This window comes from Scyliorhinus canicula, chromosome 14 (assembly GCF_902713615.1).
Source record: "Scyliorhinus canicula chromosome 14, sScyCan1.1, whole genome shotgun sequence".
NCBI lineage: Eukaryota > Metazoa > Chordata > Chondrichthyes > Carcharhiniformes > Scyliorhinidae > Scyliorhinus > Scyliorhinus canicula.
The window spans coordinates 102,268,294-102,296,032 of record NC_052159.1 but is presented as its reverse complement, the minus strand read 5'-3'; the positions used below and the strand labels follow the sequence as shown (position 1 = coordinate 102,296,032).

General features: G+C 52.0%; 1 protein-coding gene across 1 annotated transcript in view; it reads right to left on the bottom strand.

Moving 5' to 3' along the window:
- LOC119977566 overlaps window positions 1–14,521 on the bottom strand; it is a 63,707-nt gene extending 49,186 nt beyond the window's left edge. The window contains exon 1 of the mRNA XM_038818657.1: window positions 14,292–14,521. Within this exon, the coding sequence (XP_038674585.1) occupies window positions 14,292–14,342 (51 nt within the window). The 5' untranslated portion in view covers window positions 14,343–14,521. The remainder of the gene's footprint in view (window positions 1–14,291) is intronic.
- Window positions 14,522–27,739: the final 13,218 nt, after the last annotated feature.

Genomic DNA, 27,739 nt, shown 5'->3' with positions numbered 1-27,739 from the left:
TGGAATTCTATAAGAAAAATGTGGACTTGGTGGGACCGGTACTGGTACGAGCCTTTAATGAGGCGCGAGAGGGGGGGGTTCTGCCCCCGACAATGTCGCAGGCTCTGATCTCCCTGATATTGAAGCGGGATAAAGACCCCGTGCAGTGTGGGTCCTACAGGCCTATCTCGCTTCTGAACGTGGATGCCAAGTTGCTGGCAAAGATCCTGGCAGCTAGAATAGAGGATTGTGTGCCAGGGGTAATCCATGAGGACCAGACGGGGTTCGTGAAGGGGCGGCAGCTCAACACGAACGTGCGGAGATTGCTGAATGTAATTATGATGCCGGCAGTGGAGGGGGAGGCTGAGATAGTGGTAGCGCTGGACGCGGAGAAGGCATTCGATAGGGTGGAGTGGGAGTACCTGTGGGAGACGTTGGAACGGTTTGGGTTTGGGGAAGGCTTTATTAAGTGGGTGAAGCTGCTCTACTCGGCCCCGACGGCGAGTGTAGTGACAAACGGGAGGAGGTCGGAGTATTTCGGGCTCCACCGAGGGACCAGGCAGGGATGTCCCCTATCCCCCCTACTTTTCGCACTGGCGATTGAACCGTTGGCGATGGCACTGAGGGGTTCAGGGGGGTGGAGAGGACTGACTAGGGGAGGGGAGGAACATCGAGTATCGCTGTATGCGGATGATCTACTGCTGTACGTGGCAGACCCAGAAGGGGGAATGCCGGAGATAATGGAACTATTAGCAGAGTTTGGGGACTTTTCGGGGTACAAACTAAATTTGGGCAAAAGCGAGGTTTTTGTGATACACCCGGGGGACCAGGGAGAGGGTATTGGGAGACTCCCCTTCAAGCGAGCAGGAAAGAGCTTTAGGTACTTAGGGGTGCAGGTGGCAAGGAACTGGGGGACCCTCCACAAGTTGAACTTTTCCAGGCTGGTGGAACAGATGGAGGAGGAATTTAAGAGGTGGGACATGGTACCGTTGTCGCTGGCGGGGAGGGTGCAGTCAATCAAAATGACGGTCCTCCCAAGGTTCTTGTTTTTATTTCAGTGCTTGCCCATCTTCCTCCCTAGGGCCTTCTTCAAAAAGGTGACGAGTAGCATCATGAGCTACGTGTGGGCGCATGGCACCCCAAGGGTGAGGAGGGTCTTTTTGGAGCGGAGTAGGGACAGTGGAGGGCTGGCACTACCCAATCTTTCGGGGTACTACTGGGCGGCAAATGTGTCAATGGTGCGCAAGTGGATGATGGAAGGGGAGGGGGCAGCTTGGAAACGAATGGAGAGGGCGTCCTGTGGCAACACAAGCCTGGGGGCCCTAGTAACGGCACCATGGCCGCTCCCCCCAACGAGGTACACCACGAGCCCGGTGGTGGCGGCCACCCTCAAGATATGGGGGCAGTGGAGGCGACATAGGGGGGAAATGGGAGGTCTGTTGGCGGCGCCAATAAGAGGGAACCATAGATTCATCCCGGGGAACATCGACGGGGGATTTCAGAGCTGGTACAGGGTGGGCATACGGCAGCTGAAGGACCTGTTTATAGAGGGGAGGTTTGCGAGCCTGGGAGGGCTGGAGGAGAAGTTTGAGCTCCCCCCGGGAAACATGTTCAGATATTTACAAGTGAAGGCATTTGCTAGACGGCAGGTGGAGGGGTTCCCCCTGCTCCCCAGTAAGGGGGCGAGTGATAGGGTGCTCTCGGGGGTCTGGGTCGGAGGGGGGAAGATATCAGACATCTACAAGATAATGCAGGAGGCGGAAGAAGCATCAGGGGAGGAGCTGAAAGCCAAGTGGGAAGGGGAGCTGGGAGAGCAGATAGAAGACGGGACGTGGGCGGATGCACTGGAGAAGGTCAATTCTTCCTCCTCGTGTGCGAGGCTGAGCCTCATTCAATTTAAGGTGCTGCATAGAGCTCACATGACGGGGACAAGGATGAGCCGGTTCTTTGGGGGTGAGGACAGGTGTGTCAGATGTCTGGGAAGCCCAGCGAACCATGTGCATATGTTCTGGGCATGTCCGGTGCTGGAAGGGTTCTGGAAGGGGGTGGCAAGGACGGTGTCGAAGGTGGTGGGGTCCAGGGTCAAACCAGGATGGGGGCTTGCGATCTTTGGGGTCGGGGTAGAACCGGGGGTACAGGAGGCTAGGGAGGCCGGAATACTGGCCTTTGCGTCCCTAGTGGCTCGACGAAGGATATTAATTCAATGGAAGGACGCGAGGCCTCCAAGCTTTGAAACTTGGATTAACGATATGGCTAGCTATATTCAGCTAGAAAGGATCAAATTTGCCCTGAGAGGGTCGGTACAGGGATTCTCCAGGCGGTGGCAACCTTTCCTTGACTTTTTAGATCAGAGATAGACGTTCGGGGTCGTGGCAGCAGCAACCCGGGGGGGGGGGAGGGGGGGAGGGAGGGGGGGGGGGAGGGGGGGGGGGGAGGGGGGGGGGAGGGGGGAGGGGAGGGGGGGGGGGGGGAGGGGGAGGGGGGGGGGGAGGGGGAGGGGGAGGGGAGGGCAGCAAGGGTCGTGGGGGGACATGCACGACTGTAACGCGGGCAAGTCTGCTCGCTGCTCATGTCTGAAACTGTAGGCTGCCTTGTTTGTTAAGGTTGCCTGGGGGGGGGGGAGGACTGGTGCGCGCGAGAGGGCGGGCGAGGGAGGGACATTTGCCTAGAGGGATTGTGTTGTAAATAATTTAAAAATTAGTAGGGGTAAATGTTTGTATGGAAAAACTCTTTCAATAAAAATTATTTAAAAAAAAAAAAAAAGAATTGCTAGCACAAGCAGGACGGTGGCAAAGCCACGTCTGAAAGTTGAGGTCATGCTGATGGTCAAAGGCCACTGGTGCCTCCATCCCACGCGGCCACAAATCTTGACCTTGGGTGCGCCCAGCCCCCCCCCCCCCCCCCCCCCCCCCACACACACACACAGGTGCCGCAACACCCAGCTGACGGAGACCATCTCTGGGAAGGGCCAAGGCGACACACATGCCACCCCCGTGAGGGCATGACCAGCCCACAGTGGCGCATTGAGGGGGGATGGGCAAAACTGGGCGGTGGACTGGACGGATACTGTGGGCAGGGGTCAGGGTGCCTGCATGTCTGTAGCGACACCAGTCAACCGGGGCACACATGTATCCCATGGCACCTGGCTGTCAAGTTGTCAATGCACCATCGTTAAACATGTTGTATCACCCCCCCCCCCCCCCATGCAGATCGTAATGTTTGGGCACCAGACAGCGATGTTTGCCGCCGTGGCGGGAGCCGCTGCCCTGCAGGTGGCGCTTTGGCAGCGTCGACGCAGGAGGCTCAGGGCAGCTGCGGCAGTGGCGGCTGCAGCAGAGGGACTGGCTGCAGAGGGCCCCGTGCCACCCGCTCAGGCTGCAGGCCCGCCTGCCCTCCAGGTGCAGGAGGAGGCAGAAGGGGAGGATGACCACCACATCATTGGGGATGCACAGGATGAGGATTCTGGGATTCTGATCTTGATGGGGCGCAGGGGGAGGAGGAGGAGCAGGTGGTGGTGCCAAGGCATCGGAGGCGCCCCATGAGGTCTCGAGTGTACCATCACCTCATGTCCTTCGAGGACCTGCTGGATAGGGCATGCAGGAGGAGACCGTGGCACATATATGCCACCTCATGGCACACCTGGCACCACGTGGAAGTGAGGAAGGACATGCTATCCCGGTGGCCGTCAAGGTGGCGGTTGCCCTCAACTTCTACGCGACGGGGCCGTTCCAGGTGCCGATCGGGGGCATGTCCGGTATCTCCCAGGCATCGGTGCACTGGTGCAACCGAGCAGTCACCGACGCCCTGTATGCCATCGCCGACCGGCACATCCAGTTTCCAGAGGACCGCGCACACCAGGATGCCCGGGCAGCGGGATTTGCCTCCGTAGCCAGGATACCAATGGTCCAGGGGGCGATTGATGCACGTTGGCATGCGCCCACCATCGGAGAACAGGGACATGTTCATGAATGGAAACTCCATGAACATTCAGGTGGCCTGCGACTACCGGATGAAGATCATGCACGTGTGCGCCCAGTACCCCGGCAGTATACATGATGCCTTTATAGTGGTGCAATCCTTCATCCCCGCCATGTTTGAGGGACATCCACCCCCCGGCTGAGGGGCTGGTTGCTGGGCGACAGGGGTTACCTGCTGCAGTCGTGGCTAATAACACCTATACGGAGTCCACAGATCAATGTGGAGACCCGCTACAATGAGGCCCATGCAGCCACCAGCGGTGTTGTCGAGAGGTGCTTTGGCCTCTTGAAGATGTGCTTCAGATGCCTGGACCACTCTGGAGGGGCCCTCCAGTACCATTCAGAGAGGGTCGGCCGCATAGTTGTTGTCTGCTGTATCCTGCACAACATAGCCCAACAGAGGGGCGATGTCCTGGAGGAGGAGGCACAGGGGGAGCCCGATGAGGGCGATGCATCTGTACATGAGGAGGAGGATGGGGAGGGGGGGGGGGAGGGGGGCACAGACGCGACATGGGGGCTGGATATGGCTGGGACGCTGCACGACGCCACCGGCTTGGCAAGCGAGCATGCGAGGCGTTGATCGCTGAACGTTTCACCAACTAGGGGGAGGGCATCGCTGAGCAATGCACTTGCACCACCATTCCACCCAAACGCACCACCCAGCACCCCCCACCTCCCGCACCATCAGACAACCCTAGCCCTCACACCACCACTTTCACAGCACCTTACACCTGCGGCACAACGGGATGGTCTCAATTGCTTGTGTAAGCGGGTGTGATGACAACCCGCTCTGCGATGAGCTGTGAGCTCCGGAACGTCAGACAATGTCTGACTCATGGCCACAGCTGCACCCTCCAACTCGGTGGGCCCTGTATGCGTCACAGACAACCCACCACATGGCCATGTGGGGTAGCTGGCGTCGGTGTTCTGAGGACAATGGATGGTTGGGGGGGGGGGGGGGGAACACACACCCAGCCTCACCGTTGTAACGAACTTGAACCCCAATGCCACTCGGTCCCCTTCACGACCCCTCAGGCACTGGACATAACACAGAGGCATCGAGGTTTGGTGTAACAGTGATTTTAATAGTGACATTCGCAGAAAAGTGCCCTAGCCCCTATAAATAAGCTGTGCCCTGCACCCTTGCCAACTTACTACTGTTGAACTTCTTTGCCTTACGGGCCCTACCACTACGCCTTGGAGTGTCCCCAGATGGTACAGCAGGAATGGAGGCGGACTGCTGACACTCTTGCCTTGTGACTTGGCTCCCCGTCAGCGCATGTTTCCTGAGGTGGCGGGGCTTGGATGAGCCAGGCTGCTTGGTGGGCGTGCTGGATGGTGTGGTGCCACCCTGTTCTGCCCGCTGCCCACCAGATGCACCAAGGACGGAACGGGGGGAGACCGAGTGTACCGGAACCTCCCTTGCATGGGTCACCGGGACGGTCACTAGAAACCTCCTCCTCCCTCGGGGAGCCCGGTGGCCCCTGGGCCTCACTATGGGACGGTGGTGCGAGCGGAAACAAGCGCCGTGGCACCACCGACAACTGGCGCTGCCAGTCCTGGATGCCCGCTGTCGAATCGACCAGGGTCTGAACATTCGCAGCGATGGAGCTTAGGGAGTGCGCCATCCATGCCATGGCCTGCTGAGACTGGGCTATGGCCTGCTGAGACTGGGCCAGGGCCTGCTGAGACTGGGCCACTGCCTGCTGGGACTGGGCCAAGGCCTGCTGGGACTGGGCCACGTCCTGCTGAGACTGGGCCACGTCCTGCTGAGACTGGGCCACGTCCTGCTGAGACTGGGCCACGGCCTGCAGAGACTGGGCCACGGCCTGCTGAGACTGGGCCACGGCCTGCTGAGACTGGGCCAAGGCCTGCTGAGACTGGGCCACGTCCTGCTGGGACTGGGCCACGGCCTGCTGAGACTGGGCCAAGGCCTGCTGAGACTGGGCCACGTCCTGCTGGGACTGGGCCACGTCCTGCTGAGACTGGGCCACGGCCTGAAGAGACTGGGCCAAGGCCTGCTGAGACTGGGCCACGTCCTGCTGGGACTGGGCCACGTCCTGCTGCGACTGGGCCACGGCCTGAAGAGACTGGGCCAAGGCCTGCTGAGACTGGGCCACGTCCTGCTGGGACTGGGCCACGTCCTGCTGAGACTGGGCCACGGCCTGAAGAGACTGGGCCACGGCCTGCTGAGACTGGGCCACGGCCTGCTGAGACTGGGCCACGTCCTGCTGAGACTGGGCCACGTCCTGCTGAGACTGGGCCACGTCCTGCTGAGACTGGGCCATGGCCTGAAGAGACTGGGCCACGGCCTGCTGAGACTGGGCCACGGCCTGCTGAGACTGGGCCACGTCCTGCTGAGACTGGGCCACATCCTGCTGAGACTGGGCCACGTCCTGCTGAGACTGGGCCACGGCCTGCTGAGACTGGGCCACGGCCTGCTGAGACTGGGCCACGGCCTGCTGAGACTGGGCCATGGCCTGCAGAGACTGGGCCATTGCCTGCTGAGACTGGGCCACGTCCTGCAGAGACTGGGCCATGGCCTGCAGAGACTGGGCCATGGCCTGCTGGGACTGGGCCATGGCCTGCAGAGACTGGGCCATTGCCTGCTGAGACTGGGCCACGGCCTGCTGAGACTGGGCCACGGCCTGCTGAGACTGGGCCATGGCCTGCAGAGACTGGGCCATTGCCTGCTGAGACTGGGCCATGGCCTGCAGAGACTGGGCCATGGCCTGCTGGGACTGGGCCATGGCCTGCAGAGACTGGGCCATTGCCTGCTTAGACTGGGCCACGGCCTGCTGAGACTGGGCCATTGCCTGCTGAGTCTGGGCCACGGCCTGCTGAGACTGGGCCACGGCCTGCTGAGACTGGGCCATGGCCTGCAGAGACTGGGCCATTGCCTGCTGAGACTGGGCCATGGCCTGCTGAGACTGGGCCACGGTCTGAAGAGACTGGGCCACGGCCTGCTGAGACTGGGCCACGGCCTGCTGAGACTGGGCCACGTCCTGCTGAGACTGGGCCACGTCCTGCTGAGACTGGGCCACGTCCTGCTGAGACTGGGCCACGGCCTGCAGAGACTGGGCCACGGCCTGCTGAGACTGGGCCACGGCCTGCTGAGACTGGGCCAAGGCCTGCTGAGACTGGGCCACGTCCTGCTGGGACTGGGCCACGTCCTGCTGAGACTGGGCCACGGCCTGAAGAGACTGGGCCAAGGCCTGCTGAGACTGGGCCACGTCCTGCTGGGACTGGGCCACGTCCTGCTGCGACTGGGCCACGGCCTGAAGAGACTGGGCCAAGGCCTGCTGAGACTGGGCCACGTACTGCTGGGACTGGGCCACGTCCTGCTGAGACTGGGCCACGGCCTGAAGAGACTGGGCCACGGCCTGCTGAGACTGGGCCACGGCCTGCTGAGACTGGGCCACGTCCTGCTGAGACTGGGCCACGTCCTGCTGAGACTAGGCCACGTCCTGCTGAGACTGGGCCACGGCCTGAAGAGACTGGGCCACGGCCTGCTGAGACTGGGCCACGGCCTGCTGAGACTGGGCCACGTCCTGCTGAGACTGGGCCACGTCCTGCCGAGACTGGGCCACGTCCTGCTGAGACTGGGCCATGGCCTGCTGAGACTGGGCCACGGCCTGCTGAGACTGGGCCACGGCCTGCAGAGACTGGGCCACTGCCTGCTGAGACTGGGCCACGTCCTGCAGAGACTGGGCCATGGCCTGCAGAGACTGGGCCATGGCCTGCTGAGACTGGGCTACGGCCTGCTGAGACTGGGCCATGGCCTGCAGAGACTGGGCCATTGCCTGCTGAGACTGGGCCACGTGCTGCAGAGACTGGGCCATGGCCTGCTGGGACTGGGCCATGGCCTGCAGAGACTGGGCCATTGCCTGCTGAGACTGGGCCACGGCCTGTTGAGACTGTGCCACGGCCTGCTGAGACTGGGCCATGGCCTGCAGAGACTGGGCCATTGCCTGCTGAGTCTGGGCCACGGCCTGCTGAGACTGGGCCACGGCCTGCTGAGACTGGGCCATGGCCTGCAGAGACTGGGCCATGGCCTGCAGAGACTGGGCCACTGCCTGCTGAGACTGGGCCATGGCCTGCAGAGACTGGGCCATTGCCTGCTGAGACTGGGCCACGGCCTGCTGAGACTGTGCCACGGCCTGCTGAGTCTGGGCCACGGCCTGCTGAGACTGGGCCACGGCCTGCTGAGACTGGGCCACGGCCTGCTGAGACTGGGCCACGGCCTGCTGAGACTGGGCCATGGCCTGCAGAGACTGGGCCATTACCTGCTGAGACTGTGCCACGGCCTGCTGAGACTGGGCCACGGCCTGCTGAGACTGGGCCATGGCCTGCAGAGACTGGGCCATTACCTGCTGAGACTGTGCCACGGCCTGCTGAGACTGGGCCACGGCCTGCTGAGACTGGGCCATGGCCTGCAGAGACTGGGCCACTGCCTGCTGAGACTGGGCCATGGCCTGCAGAGACTGGGCCACTGCCTGCTGAGACTGGGCCACGGCCTGCTGAGACTGGGCCATGGCCTGCAGAGACTGGGCCATGGCCTTCTGAGACTCGGCCAGACCACGGAGCGCGGCGGCAATGTCCAGCTGGCTCTGGGACATGGCTGCCTGTGAGAAGGCAGCCCTGCACTGGGCCATAGATGACGGGTGCACCTGAAGCACCACGCTTTGCAGAACCTGACCCATGGCCAAAACTGTAGCCCCCATTGCCTCCACCGCGGACGCCACTTGTGCGGTGTCGGCCTGGGTGGTAGCCATGACCGGCACCACGCCCTGCTGCTGGACATGGATGGACTCCTCCAACTGCGTCTGCAGATGCTGGAAGGCGGCCGTCATCCCGTTGTCCACTCCCTGGGTTTTCAAACGCATCGGGTCTGTGGGTGGGTCTAGTAAGTCCAGGAACCCGGGAACCGTCTGGGTGGCAGCTGGCTGCTGGGCTGCCTTCTGACCGTCCAGCCCCTCGGCTGCACCTACCTCCACCTGCTGTACCGGTTCGGCTGTGTGGTGCACACCAGTCAGTGTCCCAGAAGCCTCATTACTAATATGCCCAACCGAGGCGAGGGTATCTGCGATGGTGGAGGGTGTGGGTGGCAGCTGTGACTCAAGGTCCATGTCCTCATCGGAGCCCAGGTCTGGGGTCTCCTGGGTCGAACCTTGAACCGATGGACGTTGTCCCCGGCCCAGGTGAGGTGCCGTGTCCAGTCTGTCCATCATCTGTTTGGCCGTCCTCTGTGCGTCACTGTCCTGGCTCTCCGTCCTCTCTAGGTCCGCCTCATGGCCGTCAGTGTCCTGACTGTCCGCCCTATGTTCATCAGTGTCGTTTCTGTCGGTCCTCTGTGCGTCCACTTACTGTGCCCCATCCTCGGAAGAGAGCCCTCCTGTCCATCTTCCTTTCCCTCCCTGGCGTGCGTCCCTGTGGGCAGATGGACGTGGACCTGGACGGCGGTGGCTTGTCTGAGACGTTCTGGGACGTTCGGCAGCTGGCCCTGGAATGCATAATAAAGCATCTATCGTTAGACACGTGGAGTCAGGTGTGAGGGGGTGGAGGGGGATGTGTGAGGGTGGAGAGTGAGGGGGGGGTTAGGGGGTGGAGGTGGCAGTGTGAGGGGGTGGAGTGTGAGGGGGGCTTTAGGGGTGGAGGTGGCTGTGAGAGGGGTGGAGTGTGAGGGGGGCTTTAGAGGTGGAGGGGGCTGTGAGAGGGGTGGAGTGTGAGGGGGGCTTTAGGGATGGAGGGGGCTGTGTGAGGGGTGGAGTGTGAGGGGGGGCTTTAGAGGTGGAGGGGGCAGTGCGAGGGGGTGGAGTATGAGGGGGAGGGAGGAGATGAGGGGCTGAGGGAGTGTAGCCAGACAGGGGTATCTCACTTGGTACTGCGCCTCTGAGCTGGCATGGCGCTACCTCCCAGGTGGCAGCTTTCCCAGCGAGGTCCAGAGCCCTCTGCTCATGAACGGTGAGGGGTGCAGAACAGGTGATTCCCCCTCTGGTTCTTGCACACTCACGATGGTTCTGGGCTGTCTTATCCTGTGGGGGAAGGGGGGAACCATTAGAGTTAGGCGGTCAACAGCAAGACGCGCAGATGTTGGCAACATTATGACTGGGGGGGGACGGGACACTGGGCACCACGCCATGGCAGCTCGCAAGAGCGGTGTAGTGCCCACGTAGGTCGGGTGGTACATGGTGCCCCCCTCCTGCGTGGGCAGGGGGGTATGCATGTCACATGGTTGGGTGGAGGGAGGGGTGGGGTGTGGCCCGGGGGAACTCTCGGGGTACTTACCCTGGCTGCCCTCGTGGAGCTTCTTGCGGCACTGCTCTCCCGAGCGTGGGGTGTGTCCCACAGCGCTAACGGCGATGCCCACATCACACCAGCTGCGCCTGACTGTGCTGGCCGGGTGCCGGCGGCCACGTCTTGGGCACAGGATCGCCCTCCGCTCTTCCACTGTGTCCAGCACTGTCTCCAGGTCATTGTTCCGGAACCTAGGAGCAGCACGGCGGGGCCTAGCCATCTCTCTGTGTCGGGGCGTGTGCGCAGATCACGCACATAAAATGACGTGGCGCTGCGTCATCCGGGCATGACGCGATGACAGCGCTGCTCTGGCGCCACGCCCACCGCGTTTCTCGCGGCCCCGCTGCTGGCCCCTTTTCGGGGCCCGAATCGATGGTGTCAGTGGTCTGTTAGCGCCGTGGTGGAACGCGACGGCGTTCACGATGGCTCGGACACTCTGACTCATCATCGGAGAATCCCGCCCAGGGATCTTGAGAGGAGAGTCAGGCATCATCTCCGCCTGACGAGGAAGCAAATCAATTACCCACCCCGAAGAGTATACAGACAAAGGACATCCAAAAATGATGTCAGAGGAGATGTGTGCCAGGATACTGTGCTCCAGCAGCTGCTGCTTTTGCAGTTTGAGCTTGTAAAATTAGCAATTTATATGTTTAAATTCTCTCTTTCTTTCCTCTCTCCCCTTCCTCTCCCTCTCTCCCCTTCCCCCCCTCTCTCCCCTTCCTGCCTTTCTCCCCTCTCCCATTCCACCCTCCCTCCCCTTTCCCTCTTCCCTCCCCTCCCTTCCCCTTTACAAATAGACAGAATTGTGTTCATGTGGAAATATATATTTTATTGGCCATTCTGTTTAAGTGAGAATATATATTTTATTGCAAGTAATTTGTAAAAATTGAGGTTATTACACAAAATGTCATTATTCAGCTGATAAAATTAAACGTTAAGTTAAATGCTAACCGGTTTGAAAGTTTTGTATTTATAAAATTATTTTTGGTGATAAATGTTTTCCATTAAACTTTACAAGCTTCTACAAATGTCATACTGAAACATCAAAACAGAGCATTTAATTATGAGATAATTATAAATGAATAAGATCATTGAAGCAAACAAGGCAGAAATATAATAACACGGATAACACTAGTTAGCACTGCTGCCTCACAACACTAGCGACCCATGTTTAACTCAGGCCTTGGGTGATTGTCTGGTGTTCAAACATTCTCCCCGTGCCTAGATTAGAACATGATTTATTTTGATTTTTGTTCATAGAGTCATAGAATCCCTACAGTGCAGAATGAGCCATTCAGCCCATTGAGTCTGCACTGACCCTCTGAAAGAGCACCCTACCTCGGCCTACTCCCCCGCCCTATCCTGGGGGAACCTAACCTGTACATCCCAAGACATTAAGGAGCAATTTAGCATGGCCAATCCGCCTAACCTGCATACCTTTGGACCTGGAGGAAATACATACAGACAGTCACGCAAGGCCGGAATTGAACTCAGGTCCCTGGCGCTGTGAGGCAGCAGCGTTAATCGCTGCACCACCATGCTGCTGCTGTTTCCTCCGGGTGTGTCAGTTTCCTCCCACAATCCAAAGATATGCAAATTAGGTGGATTGGCCATGCTAAATTGCCCTTTAGTGTCCAAAGGTTAGATGGAGTTAAGGGATAGGATGAGAGCTGGGGCCTGGGTAGGATGCTCTTTTAGAGCGTCGGTGCAAACTCAATGGGCTGAATGGCTTACTTCTGCATTGCAGTGATTCTATGACTCTATAAACACAAGTCAAAAAATATCTGATGTCACTAGGGCAGTGACAGCAAAAAGCCCTGGGGAGTTTGTAAATTAAAAACATATAAACTTTTCTTTTAAAAAAAATTTAGAGTACCCAATTATTTTTTTTCCAATAAAGGGGCAATTTAGCGTGGCCATCCACCTACCCTGCAGATCTTTTGGGTTGTGGGGGCGAAACCCACGCAGAAACTGGGAGAATGTGCAAACTCCACATGGACAGTGACCCAGAGCCGGGATCGAACCTGGGACCTTGGCGGCGTGAGGCAGCAGGGCTAACCCACTGCGCCACCGTACTGCCCAAAACATAAGCTTTTTAAGCATGCCACATTTACAGCTATATAATAATATAGTGCAGATTTAAATAGTATCACAGATTTAAAACAAATAACAAAATTTATGTTCACTTATAAATAATCACTGTTAATCATAAAAAATAAAATTAAAAATTACTTTAGAATGACCAATAACAGCAATGCATGATAAAAGAAAGAGCATCATAAAACTGTTAAAAAAATGTCTACATACCTTTAAAACACTTGTTGCCTGTAGTCTCCAATATAAAACTGCAGTTTAAATGCCTGCCCTCAATGGGCGTTCCCATGGTCGCTGCGTCACAAGGGGGTGTGGCTACATCGAAACTGCACTGCGCTGGAGCGTATGCAAACTGTCGTGCTGGAGGCCCAAGGCCGCCGCTGGAAGAGGAAGGTTCACTGCAATTTCTGAGGGCAGGTAAGTGCGCATTTTTCTATCTCAGAATTGGTGTCCTGTAGCTTTCCGCCGATAATAGGAAGTTACGGGCCATTATATCATTGTCTCCCCAATGTGGAGGAGATGGCATTGGAAGCAGTGAATACCATAGACCAAATTGAAGGAGATTCAAGTGAAATGCTTCTTTACCTGAAAGGCGTGTTTGTAATCTTGGACGGTTAGGAGTGAGGATATAGGGGGCAGCACGGTGGCGCAGTGGGTTAGCCCTGCAGCCTCACGGCACCGTGGTCCCAGGTTCGATCCCAGCTCTGGGTCACTGTCCGTGTGGAGTTTACACATTCTCCCCGTGTTTGCGTGGGTTTCGCACCCACAACTATGGCAGAATACTCGGCAGTTTTAACTGCGTGGAGAAGAGCTCTGACCATTTAAAAATAATCAATGTGTGAATAAGCTTGGTGGACATGAGAGAATTTGGAACAGTTCCTTGTGACTGGATAGAGGAAACGCCAAGAGTCCACACAACCCATTTGAGTCATAAAGAGACTCGGAAACGCCAGAGAGGGTGAAAGTCTAGCTTTTTTTAAATATTGAGTGCCCACTTCATTTTTTCCGATTAAGGGGCAATTTAGTATGTTCAATCCACCTACCCTGCAAATCTTTGGGTTGTGGGGTCGAAACCCACACAAACACGGGGAGAATGTGCAAACTCCACACGGACAGTGACCCAGAGCCAGGATTGAACTTGGGACCTCGGCGCTGTGAGGCAGTAGGGCTACCACTGTGCCACCACGCTGCCCCAAAAGTCTTTAGTCTTGAGCAATCCAGCTTTGGATCTATAACACAGCTCCCCTCTGAAAATTAGATGGTGGATGTCTAGATTAGGACGGGAAGATAGAAGTGATGTGATTAATTTTGTATCGTTACAGTTAGGGGCATAGATAATTACCAAAACTACAAGGGTTTGAAAAAGTATGCCACTAACTGTTGTATAATGTCCATCAGGGACTAAAATTACATTTAATGGAGAGAATTGTATTCTTTTGTTAATCAAAATTTCCATTCCCCGAGCTCTTCTATTACAACTAGAGTGAAACACATGGCCAACCCATGCTTTACGTAATCTGGTGTGATCTCTAACATGAGGATGTGTTTCTTGAAGGACTGCAACATTGGTGTTAAGGCTCTTGAGATGTGAAAAGACTTTGGAACATTTTACTGGGCCATTTGACCCCCGAACATTCCATGTGACTAATCTGATCGAGAGCCCTGCACCACCCTGACTGCCTGAGCTAGTCATACGTAAAGGAAGACTTTATAAAAGGATCAGTAAATTGAATAGAAAAGAAAGCAAAGCCAAGAGAACCCATTACATAATGAAAATGGGCCAAATGTAAAAAGATTTTGGATTACTATCAATGTAGAAAATCCCTCCCACCCCACTCCATCTTCAGAACAATCATCACACTCCCAAACCACTAGAACAAAAACCAAACAGTCTGATAATAGGCCTTTAACTAAATAAAACTATGAATCAAATCTTAAGCTCACCATTATAAACACGATGAGCAGCAGGAATTCCACCTGATATGACATCCCCATTGACTAACCAATCTTGTTAAGGTGCATACTCCTGACATGTGAGCTACGTTATACAATATGCCATTAGAAAGTTGCTTGTTCTAGCCAGGTAGTGAGAGCTCTAGTGTAAACAGTCGAACATGCCCTTAATTTTGAGCATATTAGATGGACTATATAGGTATTAAATCATATCTGGCGCGATTCAGCCATCAGGGGGCGCCGGGTGAATAGCGGGAGAGTGCAGTAACAGGATTCGTGGCAGACACAAACCATATTGTGATTCACCTGCCAGCTGCCGATGACGACTTCAGGATCACGCCCAAAAATGGCAAGGATATCATTAACCCTCATTTGCATACATTTCAATTTTATGAACGAGATTGAAGCCGAATGCTGCGGCCTCCCAGGAATTACCCGACTCCCTAGCGGGAAGTCTGACAAGTGTCATTTAGTATTTCTTTTCAAAAGTGGGAACCTGGCACAATGGTTACCGAGGGGCTAGGCCCACGCCAGAGTGGTTCCCGCTCCGCCGGCTGGCGTGACTGGCCTTTTGCGCCACGCCAGCCGGGGCCGAAAGGACTTCGTCGGCCGGCATAAGTCCGCGCATAGGCCGGAGCGTCAGTGGCTGCTGACGTCATACCGGCGCATGCCCAGGGGAGGGGGTCACTTCCGCCTCCGCCATGGTGAAGACCATGGCGAAGGCGGAAGAAAAAGAGTGCCCCCAATGGCACAGGCCCGCCCGCTGATCGGTGGGCCCCCGATTGCGGGCCAGGCCACCATGGGGGCAGCCCCCCGGGGTCAGATCGCCCCCCCCCCCAGGACCCCGGCGCCCACCCGCGCCGCCAATCCCGCCGGTCAGGTAGGTGGTTTAATCCACGCCAGCGGGAGAGGCCTGTCAGTGGCGGGACTTCGGCCCATCATGGGCCGGAGAATCGCCACGGGGGGCCCGCTGACCGGCGCGGCGCAATTCCCACCCCCGCTGAATCTCGGGTGTCGGAGAATTCGGGACACGGCGGGGGCGGGATTGACGCCGGCCCCGGGCGATTCTCCGACCTGGCTGGATGTCGGAGAATCCCGCCCCATGTTACACGTTCAAAGGCTACAGTTTTCCGAGTGCAGTGTATTTACTTAATTAAATGTGTCATGGCTGCCCCCAGAGAATGCCTCATGGTAGAGGTCATATCATAGAATCATAGAATTTACAGTGCAGAAGGAGGCCATTCGGCCCATTACATCTGCACCGGCCCTTGAAAAGAGCACCTGACTTAAACGCACACCGTCACCCTATCCCCGTAACCCAGTAACCCCACCCACCGTTTTTGGCACTAAGGGGCAATTTAGCATGGTCAATCCACCGAACCTGAACATCTTTGGTATGTGGTTAGAAACCGGAGCACCCCAAAGAAACCCACGCAGACACGGGGAGAAAGTGCAAACTCCACACAGACTGTCACCCGAGGCTGGAATTGAACCCGGGACCCTGGAGTTGTGAGGCAGCAGTGCTAACCACTGTGCCAATGTGCTGCCCTCAGATGACTTATTACAAGCCAGTTAGAAGACTTGGTAATGGTTTCATTTCAAAACCCAAACAGTTAGTGTCTTAAAAATATTGATCCTACAAAGTAGCTTCAATGAAATGTGAAGCTTCAGCTTGAAATATGCATTGCCCCAGTTAAAATTTTGGTTTCAATTTTAGCTCCTCCCATGAATGAAAACCAGATAGGGGACAGTTAAAGTAGAATGGGGGTCTTGTTCATTCTGTTCTGCTGTAATCTGGTTGATTTCAACTTTAAATTGCAGCTGACAAGGCCACCTATACCCAAGTCTGTCAATTCCTCTTTAAACATGCAAATTGCACTTTGTTTGCATCATCGAGACTTAATCTGCTATTCTAACCTCAGACCTGAACAGGGGAGGGTTAATCACTTCCCTGTCAGGAAAATCCTTCAGGGAATAATACCCTATGCCAGAAGAGGTGAATTTTGACTTTTAGTTTCCTGTGGACCAGGTGAAGTAGGATTCTCTCCTCCCTGCTCTGGTGTCCTTTTGATACCCTTGCTTGAGTTTCCCTCCCTTCCTCCAATTGAGATTCCTCTCTTGGACCACTTGCATTGTGCCAGGAATTATACTCTTGATGATAGCCTCCTGCCACCTGATTTTATAATAATAATCATGGAATTTACAGTGCAGAAGGAGGCCATTCGGCCCATCAAGACTGCACCGGCCCTTGGAAAGAGCACTCTACCTAAGCCCACACTTCCACCCTACCCTCCTAACCCAGTAACATCTCTCAACCTTTTTGGACACGAAGGGCAATTTAGCATGGCCAATCCACCTAACCTGCACATCTTTCGAGACTTTTGGGAGGAAACCGGAGCACCCGGACGAAACCCACGCAGACACGGGGAGAACGTGCAGACTCCGCACACGCAGTGACCCAATTGGGAATCGAACCAGGGACCCTGGCGCGGTGAAGCAACAGTGCTATCCACTGTGCTACCGTGCGGCCCTCATTTCCTCTTGCTGGGTTGCCATCAGGAAGTCAAAATTAATCCCAAAGTCTCAGTAGTTTGCAGTGTTAAAACAGATTGTTCACTACATTAAGGTGCTTAGCTTATATTACTCTGTATTATATTTCTTTATATTATTTAAATTACTGCCACTGGTAAATTATCATGCAAGAAAGGAACCCCTAAGCTGAACTAACAGCTTAATGTATCTATGGTTACTGCTAAAGTAGTCTTAACCCTGTACTTAAGACGAATCCAGCTTTATTGATTTTGAACTATTTGTGAGTAGTTTGCCTTTCCTGAAACTGGCAATTAAAGATAATTATTCCGGAAAGTATTATTCATATCTAATGCTTCATCACCTGATGCCAATGTGTCTGACTGATTTTCATTTCTCTTGGAAATTACCCAGCGATTAGCCGCATCTTTATCTGCAAATTATTGGAACAAGTTCACTCATTCCACCAGATCCAGTACAACCAGTATGCGTAACAATAACACCTTAACTTGAGTAGGTCCTTCCGTGCAAATACTTCTTTAGGGATTAGGTTATGTGTCCAAAAATGGGCACGCAGAGTGTTCCTGTGCCTGAAATAGATATGATATTGGGTCTCGATCTCACTATTATTGAACTTGGGAGCTGCAACCTAATAAACCTCACCAATGAAGAAGAATGAACATTTGGGCAGCTGCAATATTGGCAGCAGCCCTTGAATGATAATAATCTTTATCTTTATTGGTGTCACAAGTAGGCTTACATTAACACTGCAATGAAGTTACTGTGAAAATCCCCTAGTCTCCACATTCCGGCGTCTGTTCGGGTATAGTGAGGGAGAATTCAGAATGTCCAATTCACCGAACAAGCACGTCTTTCGGGAGGAAACTGTAGCACCCGGAGGAAACCCAGGCAGACACGGGGAGAACGTGCAGACTCCGCACAGACTGTGACCCAAGCCAGAAAGCAAACCTGGGACACTGGCGTTGTGAAGCAACTGTGCTAACCACTGTGCTACCGTGCTGCCCATAAGTGGGGTAACTGGGAACAGGGATAGGGGAAACCAGAAAGGAGGTACGGGGTTGTGACTGGGTTAGGGTGCAGAGGGCTTCACTTTCAATTGTGAATATTTTAAATTCTTACCTTTGTTTGTTGTGACCAGCAGTCCTCCTTGTAGATTTGTTTTATCTGAATGTTGCTGGTTCCAAATGCCTCAGTGGAAACCAATATTTGAAGTGTTTGTCCTCTTATTTTCATATTCAAAGAGTCTAAGCCTGTTTGAGATGTGGGCACAGGACACCACTTATTTTTGCCTTTGCCAATGTGGTGGGTGGCTCACACTTCAAACTCTTAATGAACATACACTTGGTGCCCACTTGAATGTTTTGAACTCCAGTTATTGTCCGGAAAATTGGACAAAGACACTTTCATATAGAAGTTTCAAATTTATGTTTGCATACACAAATTAACCCTGAATTAAATTAAATAAATCTCTTTTGTTGGACACATAAAAAATTGTCATGTCATTGGAGCAACATATAGCGACAAGATTAAGTAAAATTTATTTACAATATTAAATAGTAAGTACTGGAAAAACCCATCAGGTCTGGCAGCATTAGTGAAGAGAAAAACAAAGCGTTTTGAATCTAAACTGGTTTGAAAGGCGAACCGTTTGGACCCAGAACATTAACTCTGTTTCTTGCTCCACAGGTAACGTGAGACCTGCTGAGCTTTTCCAACACTTCCCAGAATCTGCAGTATTTTGTTTTTATTTCAGATTTGTCTGCAGGTTGAATCATACACAGAAAGAATAAGGTATGACAAGATACCGGAGAGTACAATTGCAGAATGCAGTAGTGCCAGAATCAATCCACAAAGGGTTTCAAATATATTCATTAGAACATATTTCTAATGCAATTTGTGCAGCAGGCTTTTAAAAAAAACATTTTTCAAACACCTCATGAGGTGAAGAGTGAGGTAAATTCCCCGTAGGCCCGTTGAATTCAGTACTACGGCAGAAGTTATGGCATGAGCTAACTGCACTGTGATTTATTGCCCTCTGCTTTGGTTTGTCTCCAATGCTTCCAAACATTTTGGCAAAAGAGCACAACTTCCATTCCAATTTTAGTAAATTTGAATGCTATTTTGAATATCGACACCAATTTCCTTCTTTATCCTGGGGTGAAATTTCAGCTGTGAGCAAACATCTGAATAAAAGCAGTTATGAAGTCATGCTGGACGAGAGCATTTTCCAAGCATTGAGTCTTAAACACCGGGCCATTGCTCTACCTGCAACTTTTGTTCTTTTACATATTATTAATCCAACGTTTGCAGACTGAGGCCCTATTTTCCCTGTTCTTTCCTCTATTGCACATAGCTGTATATATTTCCATCTGAAATTGCAGAGCATGGTAACGTATCTCATCTGTTTCCCTATTGTCCAGTTTCAAATTCTCTCCATTATGCACACGTCAGGTTTTTCAGGTTCGCAGCTCTCTTTGTGAAATAGAATGAAAATAAATCCCAGCAACTCCAATCATCCAATCAACATGAAAAAGAAATCTCTTCTGGTACAAAGGTGGGATACTGCATGGATACCTGCAGATTAAAAGCTGGAGAAATATGAAAAGTTTCTGCTATGACTTCAGGTTGACTGCTCAGAAAAATCATTATTTCTACAGCATGAAATTGACAGAATTATATTTCCACTGACTTACTCTGAACATGAAATAGTGATGAAAGCAGACACGATGCATCTCATGTGTTGGCCAGTGTGCTGTACACAGCTGTATCAAAGGGGATTATGAATGCATTATCCATCAGAGCTAACAAGTTCTTCAATGTCGCAATGCACGGTAGCACAAGTGGATAGCACTGCGGCTTCACAGCGCCAGGGTCCCTGGTTCAATTCCCCACTGGGTCACTGTCTGTGCGGAGTCTGCACGTACTCCCTGTGTCTGCATGGGTTTCCTCCGGGTGCTCTGGTTTCCTCCCACAGTCGAAAGACATGCAGGTTAGGTGGATTGGCCATGCTAAATTTACCCTTAGTGACCAAAAAGGTTAGGCTGGGTTATGGGGATAGGGTGAAAGTGAGAGCTTAAATGGGTCGGTGCAGACTCGATGGACCGAATGGCCTCCTTCTGCATTGTATGTTCTATGCAACACAAATTCTATGGATCTGTTGATTTTCCCAGAGTCAGACATCAGTGATCGCACTCATTTTGTCATTTAAGCACCTCTGCAAACCACTTTGTATGATCTATCTGACAGTCTTAAATGTTCAGAAAGCACACCATCACTAGCATAACGGTGAATGTCTGCTCTCTCAGAACTTTCATGATGGATTCATTTTAGACATTCAACTGTGCCACCCTTATTTGAGGGAATGAAGAACTAAAGAATGGTATCAGGGAGACCAGACTATACCCTGTAGTTGTGACTCGTGTTATAATGTGCCACTAACTCATCTTTGGACTTTTTCTTCGTGTCTATTTGAAAATAAATCCTAATGTTTTTAACTTCGAAGCACAGAGATGTTCAAACCACGAAGAAATTTATTTTTCTGAGGTACTCCAGAAATCCAACACACTGTTAAAACCACAAGTGCAACCACTGGAGGTTTCAGCTTTTAAATATCAATTAGGAATGTGTACAGGGAATGTCCTTAACTGCTTCATACAACCCCGGGGTACTTAACTGTTAAATGCAAACTTGAACACAAATAGGCATGCGGGGAGGAATTCTCCCATCCAGGGACTAAGTCCTGTGGCAGGGATGGGAACATGGTGGAGTTTTTCCCACTGTGGAGGTCACTGGGAACACACGCCATATCTTCTGGCCCCGATCGCATGAATCTTGCAACAGGGTGTTGTACCCTGAATTCGTGTGATGATTCTTAGTCCGCCATCTTATCTGGACGTCATATTGAAAAGATGCCCAACATCAACCCACTATTGAAGAAAGAATATTGACCTCCCAAAACTGTAGATAGATCTCCAGGAACACTCAGAGGCTGGAACATAGACCTCCTTCATGAAACTGGAATGTCCACCTGTAGATACTCTACTCACCCACTGCTGTGGTGTTCTGGGATCCAGCGTTGTGAGTGGCCTCCATCCTCAACTCTGCAGATAGCCGGGCAGCACGGTGGCCAAGTGGTTAGCATAACCGCCTCACGGCGCTGAGGTCCCAGGTTCGATCCCGGCTCTGGGTCACTGTCTGTGTGGAGTTTGCACATTCTCCCCGTGTCTGCGTGGGTTTCGCCCCCACAACCCAAAAATGTGCAGAGTAGGTGGATTGGCCACGCAAAATTGCCCCTTAATTGGAAAAAATAATTGGGTAATCTAAATTTATTAAAAAAAAATTAAAAAAAAACTCTGCAGATAGCCCAGGTAGTGTTCAGGTACGTCCTGACATCTGGACAACACGTCAGGCCGCCCTCCACTGTCCACCCCCTCAGTGGTTCCAACCTCCACCTGATGTACCCCTGCACGTGTGTGGTGCGCACCAGATAATGCCACAGGAAACTCTTCACTGCAGTGCCCAGCTGAGGTGAGTGTCTCTGGGATGGTGGAGGGTGTTGGAGAAGGCTGTGATGGGAAATTGTTGATGTTCTCAGGCTTGTGCTCCGGGTGTCGCAGGCTGGCATTTGGGGGCTTGCATCACTGCCCATTGTTGCCTTGTCACTCGACTTTTCTTGTTGTTGTGGCCGGGGCTGGGACCACCAGAAGGCCTGCCTCATCGCTAAGACATGATGTAGGTGTGGGTTTGGTTGCCCTCCGGGAAAGGTGGGGAGCATGGATTACGGGTCTGTGGGACTGAATTAGTGCTATCGGCATGGTACTGGCTACTCACCCTTACCATCCTGAGGAGGTTGTGCAACTTCTTCTGGCACTGCTGGCCGGTCCTAACCTTGTAGACCATGGCACTCGTGGCCTCTACCACCTGCACTCATGCCCAGTCCGTCATGGCAGGTGGCAACCTCCTTCCCACACCGGGGTACAGGGTGCCCCTCCTTTCCTCCACAGCATGCAGCAGGGTCTCGAGCTTTGCATCTGTGAATCAGGGTGCCGCACTTCGGGTTGCCACCTTGTTGGCGCTACCCGCCGCCCACCGGCAGGAGGACACTTGACTGCTTTTCAAAATTGCCGCCCGAAATAGTGGCATGTGGCGCAGTGGTTAGCACCGGGACTGCGGTGCTGAGGACCCGGGTTCGAATCCTGGCCCTGGGTCACTGTCCGTGTGGAGTTTGCACATTCTCCCCATGTGTGCGTGGGTTTCACCCCCACAACCCAAAGATGTGCGTGTTAGGTGGATTGGCCATGCTAAATTGCCCCTTAATTGGAAAAACATAATTGGGTACTCTAAATTAAAAAAAAAGAAAAATTGCAGCCCGATACCGGGTCCCAATGGATTTTGGCGAGTTCTCCACCATGCATAAATTTGCATGGTTAAGGAGTGAGATTCGTCCTTGAGCGCCCTTACAAGCGCCATTGGAGACAAGTCCCGATTCTCCGCTGGCGGGAGAATTGCTATATTGCTGTTCCTTCACTATCACTGGATCAAAATTGGAACACCCTCCCTAACAGCACTGTTGGTGTACCTGCATCACATGGACTGTAGTGGTTCAGAAGGCAGCTCACCACTACAGCCTGAAAGGAAATTAAGGATGGGTAATAAAATGCTTGGCCAGGCAGCAACACCAACACCTAGTGGAAGAGTAAAAAATATTCCTAATGTGCCTCTTAGTAGTGTTATCAGGCAAAAATGAATACTAATCCAGGGGAAAATCAATCAAAAGGGTGACTAAAAGCTTGGTCAGGCAGTTGGGTTTTAAGGAAGATGTACTGGCAGGTTTATCAATGCGTTGTAGCAATGCAAAGATGACGCTGTGTCCTTAGATCATTGATTTTAACCATTTACCTGTCTACAGAAAGATGGCTCATGGAACATTGTTTTGATTTTGGAAGATCCCTCAGGTGTAGATAATTTTTGAGGGATGTTGCTTAGTCCCGGATAAATATGTCATGGGACATCTTCGGGGGAGGAGACCGCAGAATGCCTTTTGATGTAATTAAGGAGTGGAGCCAGGTCTGTCTGTAGATTTGCAGTTTGCCAGAGGATTTTAGTCTGGCAAGACGGGTCTTCAGCTGGCTCTTGAATGGTTCTCTCCAAGGTCCTTGTACAGAGAAAGGCAAGTAAACCTGACTGTTAACTTTATTTATTAGTGTTCTTTGAACTATATTGGATTGCTTAATTGGAATATTCATATAGTTGCAGGTGTAGGGAGTAAGTTAAAGTTTTTCCTTTTAATTGAGAACTCTTTTAACTGTTAACTGTGAAGCTATTACTTTATTGCTCACGCGATTAATTCAGTGTTTAAATTAAAGTTTGTTTTAACATTAAAAATGGTCAGTGTTACCATTGCGGGGCTGAAGTATCCTTTCCTCACAACTTTACAAATTGCAAAATTGTTGGGTTCTCATTTGAGATTGTAACAATCTAAGTTCCCACTCATGGTAAAAAGGCCAATGTTTGGGATGTTCTGATTTATGCAGATAATTGGGTCAGTTTTATGGGCCTACGGTTACAAACTGGTGCTGATGCTATGAAACCCGGAAAGTCTAGAAATACCGGCTAGACCACTTTTAGTCATAATCTGTGCAATACATGGTGACTGCAAAGGTGCCATCATATCCAAACCGAATCATGATTTGACAACAAATCTGGTGTTTTGGATTGTTGCTAACCTGTTAATGCCGTCCGTCAGTCACTCAGAGCTGGGCATGTTCAGATTCATGAGCGAACCATTCTCCCAACTCCCACTAGTGGCATTTAAAAAACTACCGTTCAATTTTCAGGTGCGGTACTTTTGACTCTCTTCTGATGGAGCAGATTTAATTGAATTAATGGCCAAAATTTTCAGACCCGACCCACTGGTGGTTGCATCAATGGTGCCCCCCCCCCCCCCCCCCCCCCCCCCCCCCCCCCCCCCGACCATGGAGTGTTCCCCAGCGACTGAGAGTGCAGGGCACACAAACCCCTATAGACATTGGAGGGACCGGAAGATCCCACTGCCGGCCCAGGGCAGGACATATGTTGCTGGGGTGGGGGGAGAGTGAGGGGGGTGCAGAAAACCCCTGTCCACTGTGTTGAGCGTTAACGGAGGAGTTGGGAAAAGTGTTTTGGATTTATAAGGCAGTGGTGTTGGACTAGGACAAAGAGATTCGAGCAGCTTGAATATCTGTCAGGAGAAGGCTTTCTTTCTGTGGTAGAATGGAACAGCCACCAAAGATCTTCAAAGAGAACTTCACTTAATTTCACATCACTCAGGAGCAATGTGTTAACCAGATCCACAACAGGTGATGTAGTTAAAACTAAGACACAGCCACTTTCTTTACTGGAGAGAGATCAATGGCTTGGTTTAGTGTCAGCACTATAAGCTTCCCAGTGTCCTAGCTGTCCCGATATATAAGTGTACAAATACCCACCACCTGTTTAATGCTGTGTTTTCCATTAAACATTAACAATGTAATTAATAAGACATCAACACAATGTCTGCACTGTTTGTGTTTCACGGTGGAAATGGTGACTGAACCAAGCCATCTCCTGTAATGCAATCTGAACCTGCACAACAGGGAAAAGGTGGCAATGTCAATTGCGATGAAGGTAGAAGCAAGTGGCATTTCTAACCTTTCACAGCTTGCTGTGCATTGCTCTACCAGGGAGTTGACTGAGGGCCGGTTCAGGAGAATGGATCTCTTTATTTTCTCTCTTACTGGTGAGAAGTAAGAGGAGTGAGCTTATGGCGTTGCCAGACCAACATGATGCCTAGTGATGCAGGGTGTCATTGACTGCAGACCAAAAATAGCTGTTAAGATGAACTGCCCGTAAGGGCTACCATTCCATAAACATACAATTGGTGTGCGATCACGCCCAGAATGGCATCCTAGTGAATGCCCATTATCTTGGCAGCAATCAAGATTCAGCTAAACAAAATAAATGACAGATATTCACTGGTTCATTCCTTAGGACAATACATTGACTAATCAGAGACAAGCTGCCTAGTTTAAAATTCAAATAATGCTTGGCAGTTAACTGTAAGTCACCATCAACTGGTGCATTCTCCATGGCAATGGTTCTACCAATCAGTTTTTTTCTTGCCAACCAATTGGCACTTCTTTCTCATGTAGTATACATTGCTTTTCCTTTTACATTTGGTATTCTTGCAAGTTGTCCTGATAATTGTAAGACAAAAAGCCTTGCCGAAAAATGTCTCTTTTGTTCAGCAATACTCAAGTTCTGTCCAACCAGATGACGATGCATATTGGTTGCTATTAACTTGCAGTCCATTAATTCTTTTGATGCATGTTTCAGTTCACAAAGTATCATCTCTTTAACGTTTGGTAATTTCATAAGTTTTAGGTTGGGAATGTGAAATGAACAGGGTGTTTTCCCACCAAACACCATGATGTGTGCGGCATTTGTAACTGAGTAATTCGCCTTCTGATTCAGTTCCCTGCAGAGTAGACAAAAAGCTTGTTATAACAAGATCCCCGTATTCTGTTGTGTGGATTGCGGCTGATGAAATGTTGCTTTATACGAGGAAAGATTTTAGAAAGCATAAAACATTTCTACTTGGGTTACGGAATCTTCTCAAGTTGCAAAGGTTTTTCAACTCCACCTGGGAAAAGTAACTTAGGTTGAAGGGCCTCTTAATCCATTATGCAATCAAAAAGGCAAACCCACTGAGCAGGCTGAAGGCAACAATTAAACAGCTCAACTGGTGTAGACTGTTGGAATTTGCTTATTGGCAGAGGACTTGTTCCCATCTGTCACAAAATTCACTGTGGCATTCTAAATACAGGCAACATTAACCTTCCATATTCCAAAGTAAGTAAACAGAACATGGATTGCTAGGCTCTATCTAACTGTAAAATGTCACACAATTAAATGCTGCATAGGTCAGCACCTCAGGTAGAAAGGTATCAAGGAAGCAAAAGCTGACATTTTAGTTTCTCTAACTGGTGCATACTAAGATAAACATGTTTCAAATTGAATTCAGTTAATCTCCATCAATTTATAAGCATTTTTTTGTGTTTAGGTTTGGGAGTATAATAAATATGTTAAAATCCTGTAAGACTACTACACTATGGGCAAAATTCTCCCAAAGGGAGACAAAGTGCCGATGCCGGAGTGAAAACCGGAGTGTTTCACTCCGGCGTCGGAGGCCGCTCCTCGCCCCAGATTCTCCCACCCCCAGGGGGCTAGGAGCGGCGCCTCATAAATGACGTGGCCGGCGACGCTTAAATGACGTCACCCGTGCATGCGCAGGTTGGCCGGCACCAACCCGTGCATACGCAGTTGCCGTCTTCCCCGCAAGACATGTCGGATGGATCTTGCGGGGTGGCAGAGGGAAAAGAGTGCATCTTTTAGCGACACCGGCCTGACAATCGATGGGCACCGATCGCGGGCCAGAACCCCGCTGAGTACTCCCCTGGTGCTTGATCCTCCCTCCCCCCCCCCCCCCCCCACAGGCCGCACATGCAGCGTTCACACGCTGTTCACGCCGGCAGCGACCAGGTGTCGCCGGTGTGAACCGGTCGTATTGGGCAGGCCGCTCGGCCCATCCAGGCCAGAGAATTACCGCTTGACACGGCGAGCGGCGATTCTCCGAGCGGCCTGTCGTAAAACACGGCACGCCGTTTGGGGGGGGGGAGAATCGCGTGCGGGTGCCAGGGCGACGTGGCGGGAATTGCCCGGCACTCCCGCGATTCTCCCATCCGGCGTGGGGGTCGGAGAATCGCACCCTATGTTCCTGTAGGTATGAAATATTTTGTGTTACATATTTATATTTTTTCTTTGCAACATCATAGAGCAATGTGTTTTCAGATGGTTGGCCTTTTGACGGTTAGATGCTGATGATTTATTCACAGGTTACCAGGAGAAAAGCAAAATACATTTTTTAATTCATTCATGGGATGTGGGTGTCACTGACTGACCAGCATTTATTACCCATCCCTAATTGCCCTGGAGAAAGTGGTGTTGAGCTGCCTCCTTGAACTGTTGCAGTCCATGTATTGTAGGTACATCCACAGTGCTATTACAGAGAGAGCCCCTGAAATTTGGCCCAACGACACTGAAGGAACAGCAATAATTTTCCAAGTGGAGACGGTGGGTGGCTTGGAACTTTTAGGTGGAGGTACATTGAATTTGTAGTACATGTCTTTGTCGATAGATCTCACCATGACCTCAACTGTCTGCCACCACCTTCAACCTTATTTATCTCATCTGACATTTCCCATTACTCATGTCTGCAAAATATGAAAGTCTTCAGCTGGCCTAGCGCTACATTTTGGAACTCCATCCTATACCTCGCTACCTGTTTCATTTTCTGTGAAGCATCTTTGGATGTTATAATATATTGAAAATGTTATAACCCCAATGAAGATCAAGGATCAGCGACTAATCTTCACCGTTGCCCCGAGATGGACATTCCGAAACCGGGATGGACATTCTGCTGCAGGAGGCGCCCGTGCCAGCTCTCGTGACCGCACCAGCAATGCTGCCACTGACCAGTCACTCATCGCGCAAACACCACTTCCTGATCCGATATAGGCCCCCTGACACCACGAGCTCTTTGCCTGAACGCCGTACACAGGTGAAACAGTCGAAGGACCCAGCACACTTGCCCATAAATGTGGACGTTGCTCCGGGCTTAGGGGGAGCAGTGTTATAACCCAAATGGAGGTCCCGGGATCAGGATGACACGGTTTCCCATGACCTCCATGGAATATGAACTTCCCCTTTAAGAGGGTGGGACTTCCCCTTTAAGGGCTTCCCCTTAACAAAGAAAGCCTCAGCTGCATAAAAACCCCAACCTGGTTGCAGGTCGAGGAAGGAGACCCTTAGAG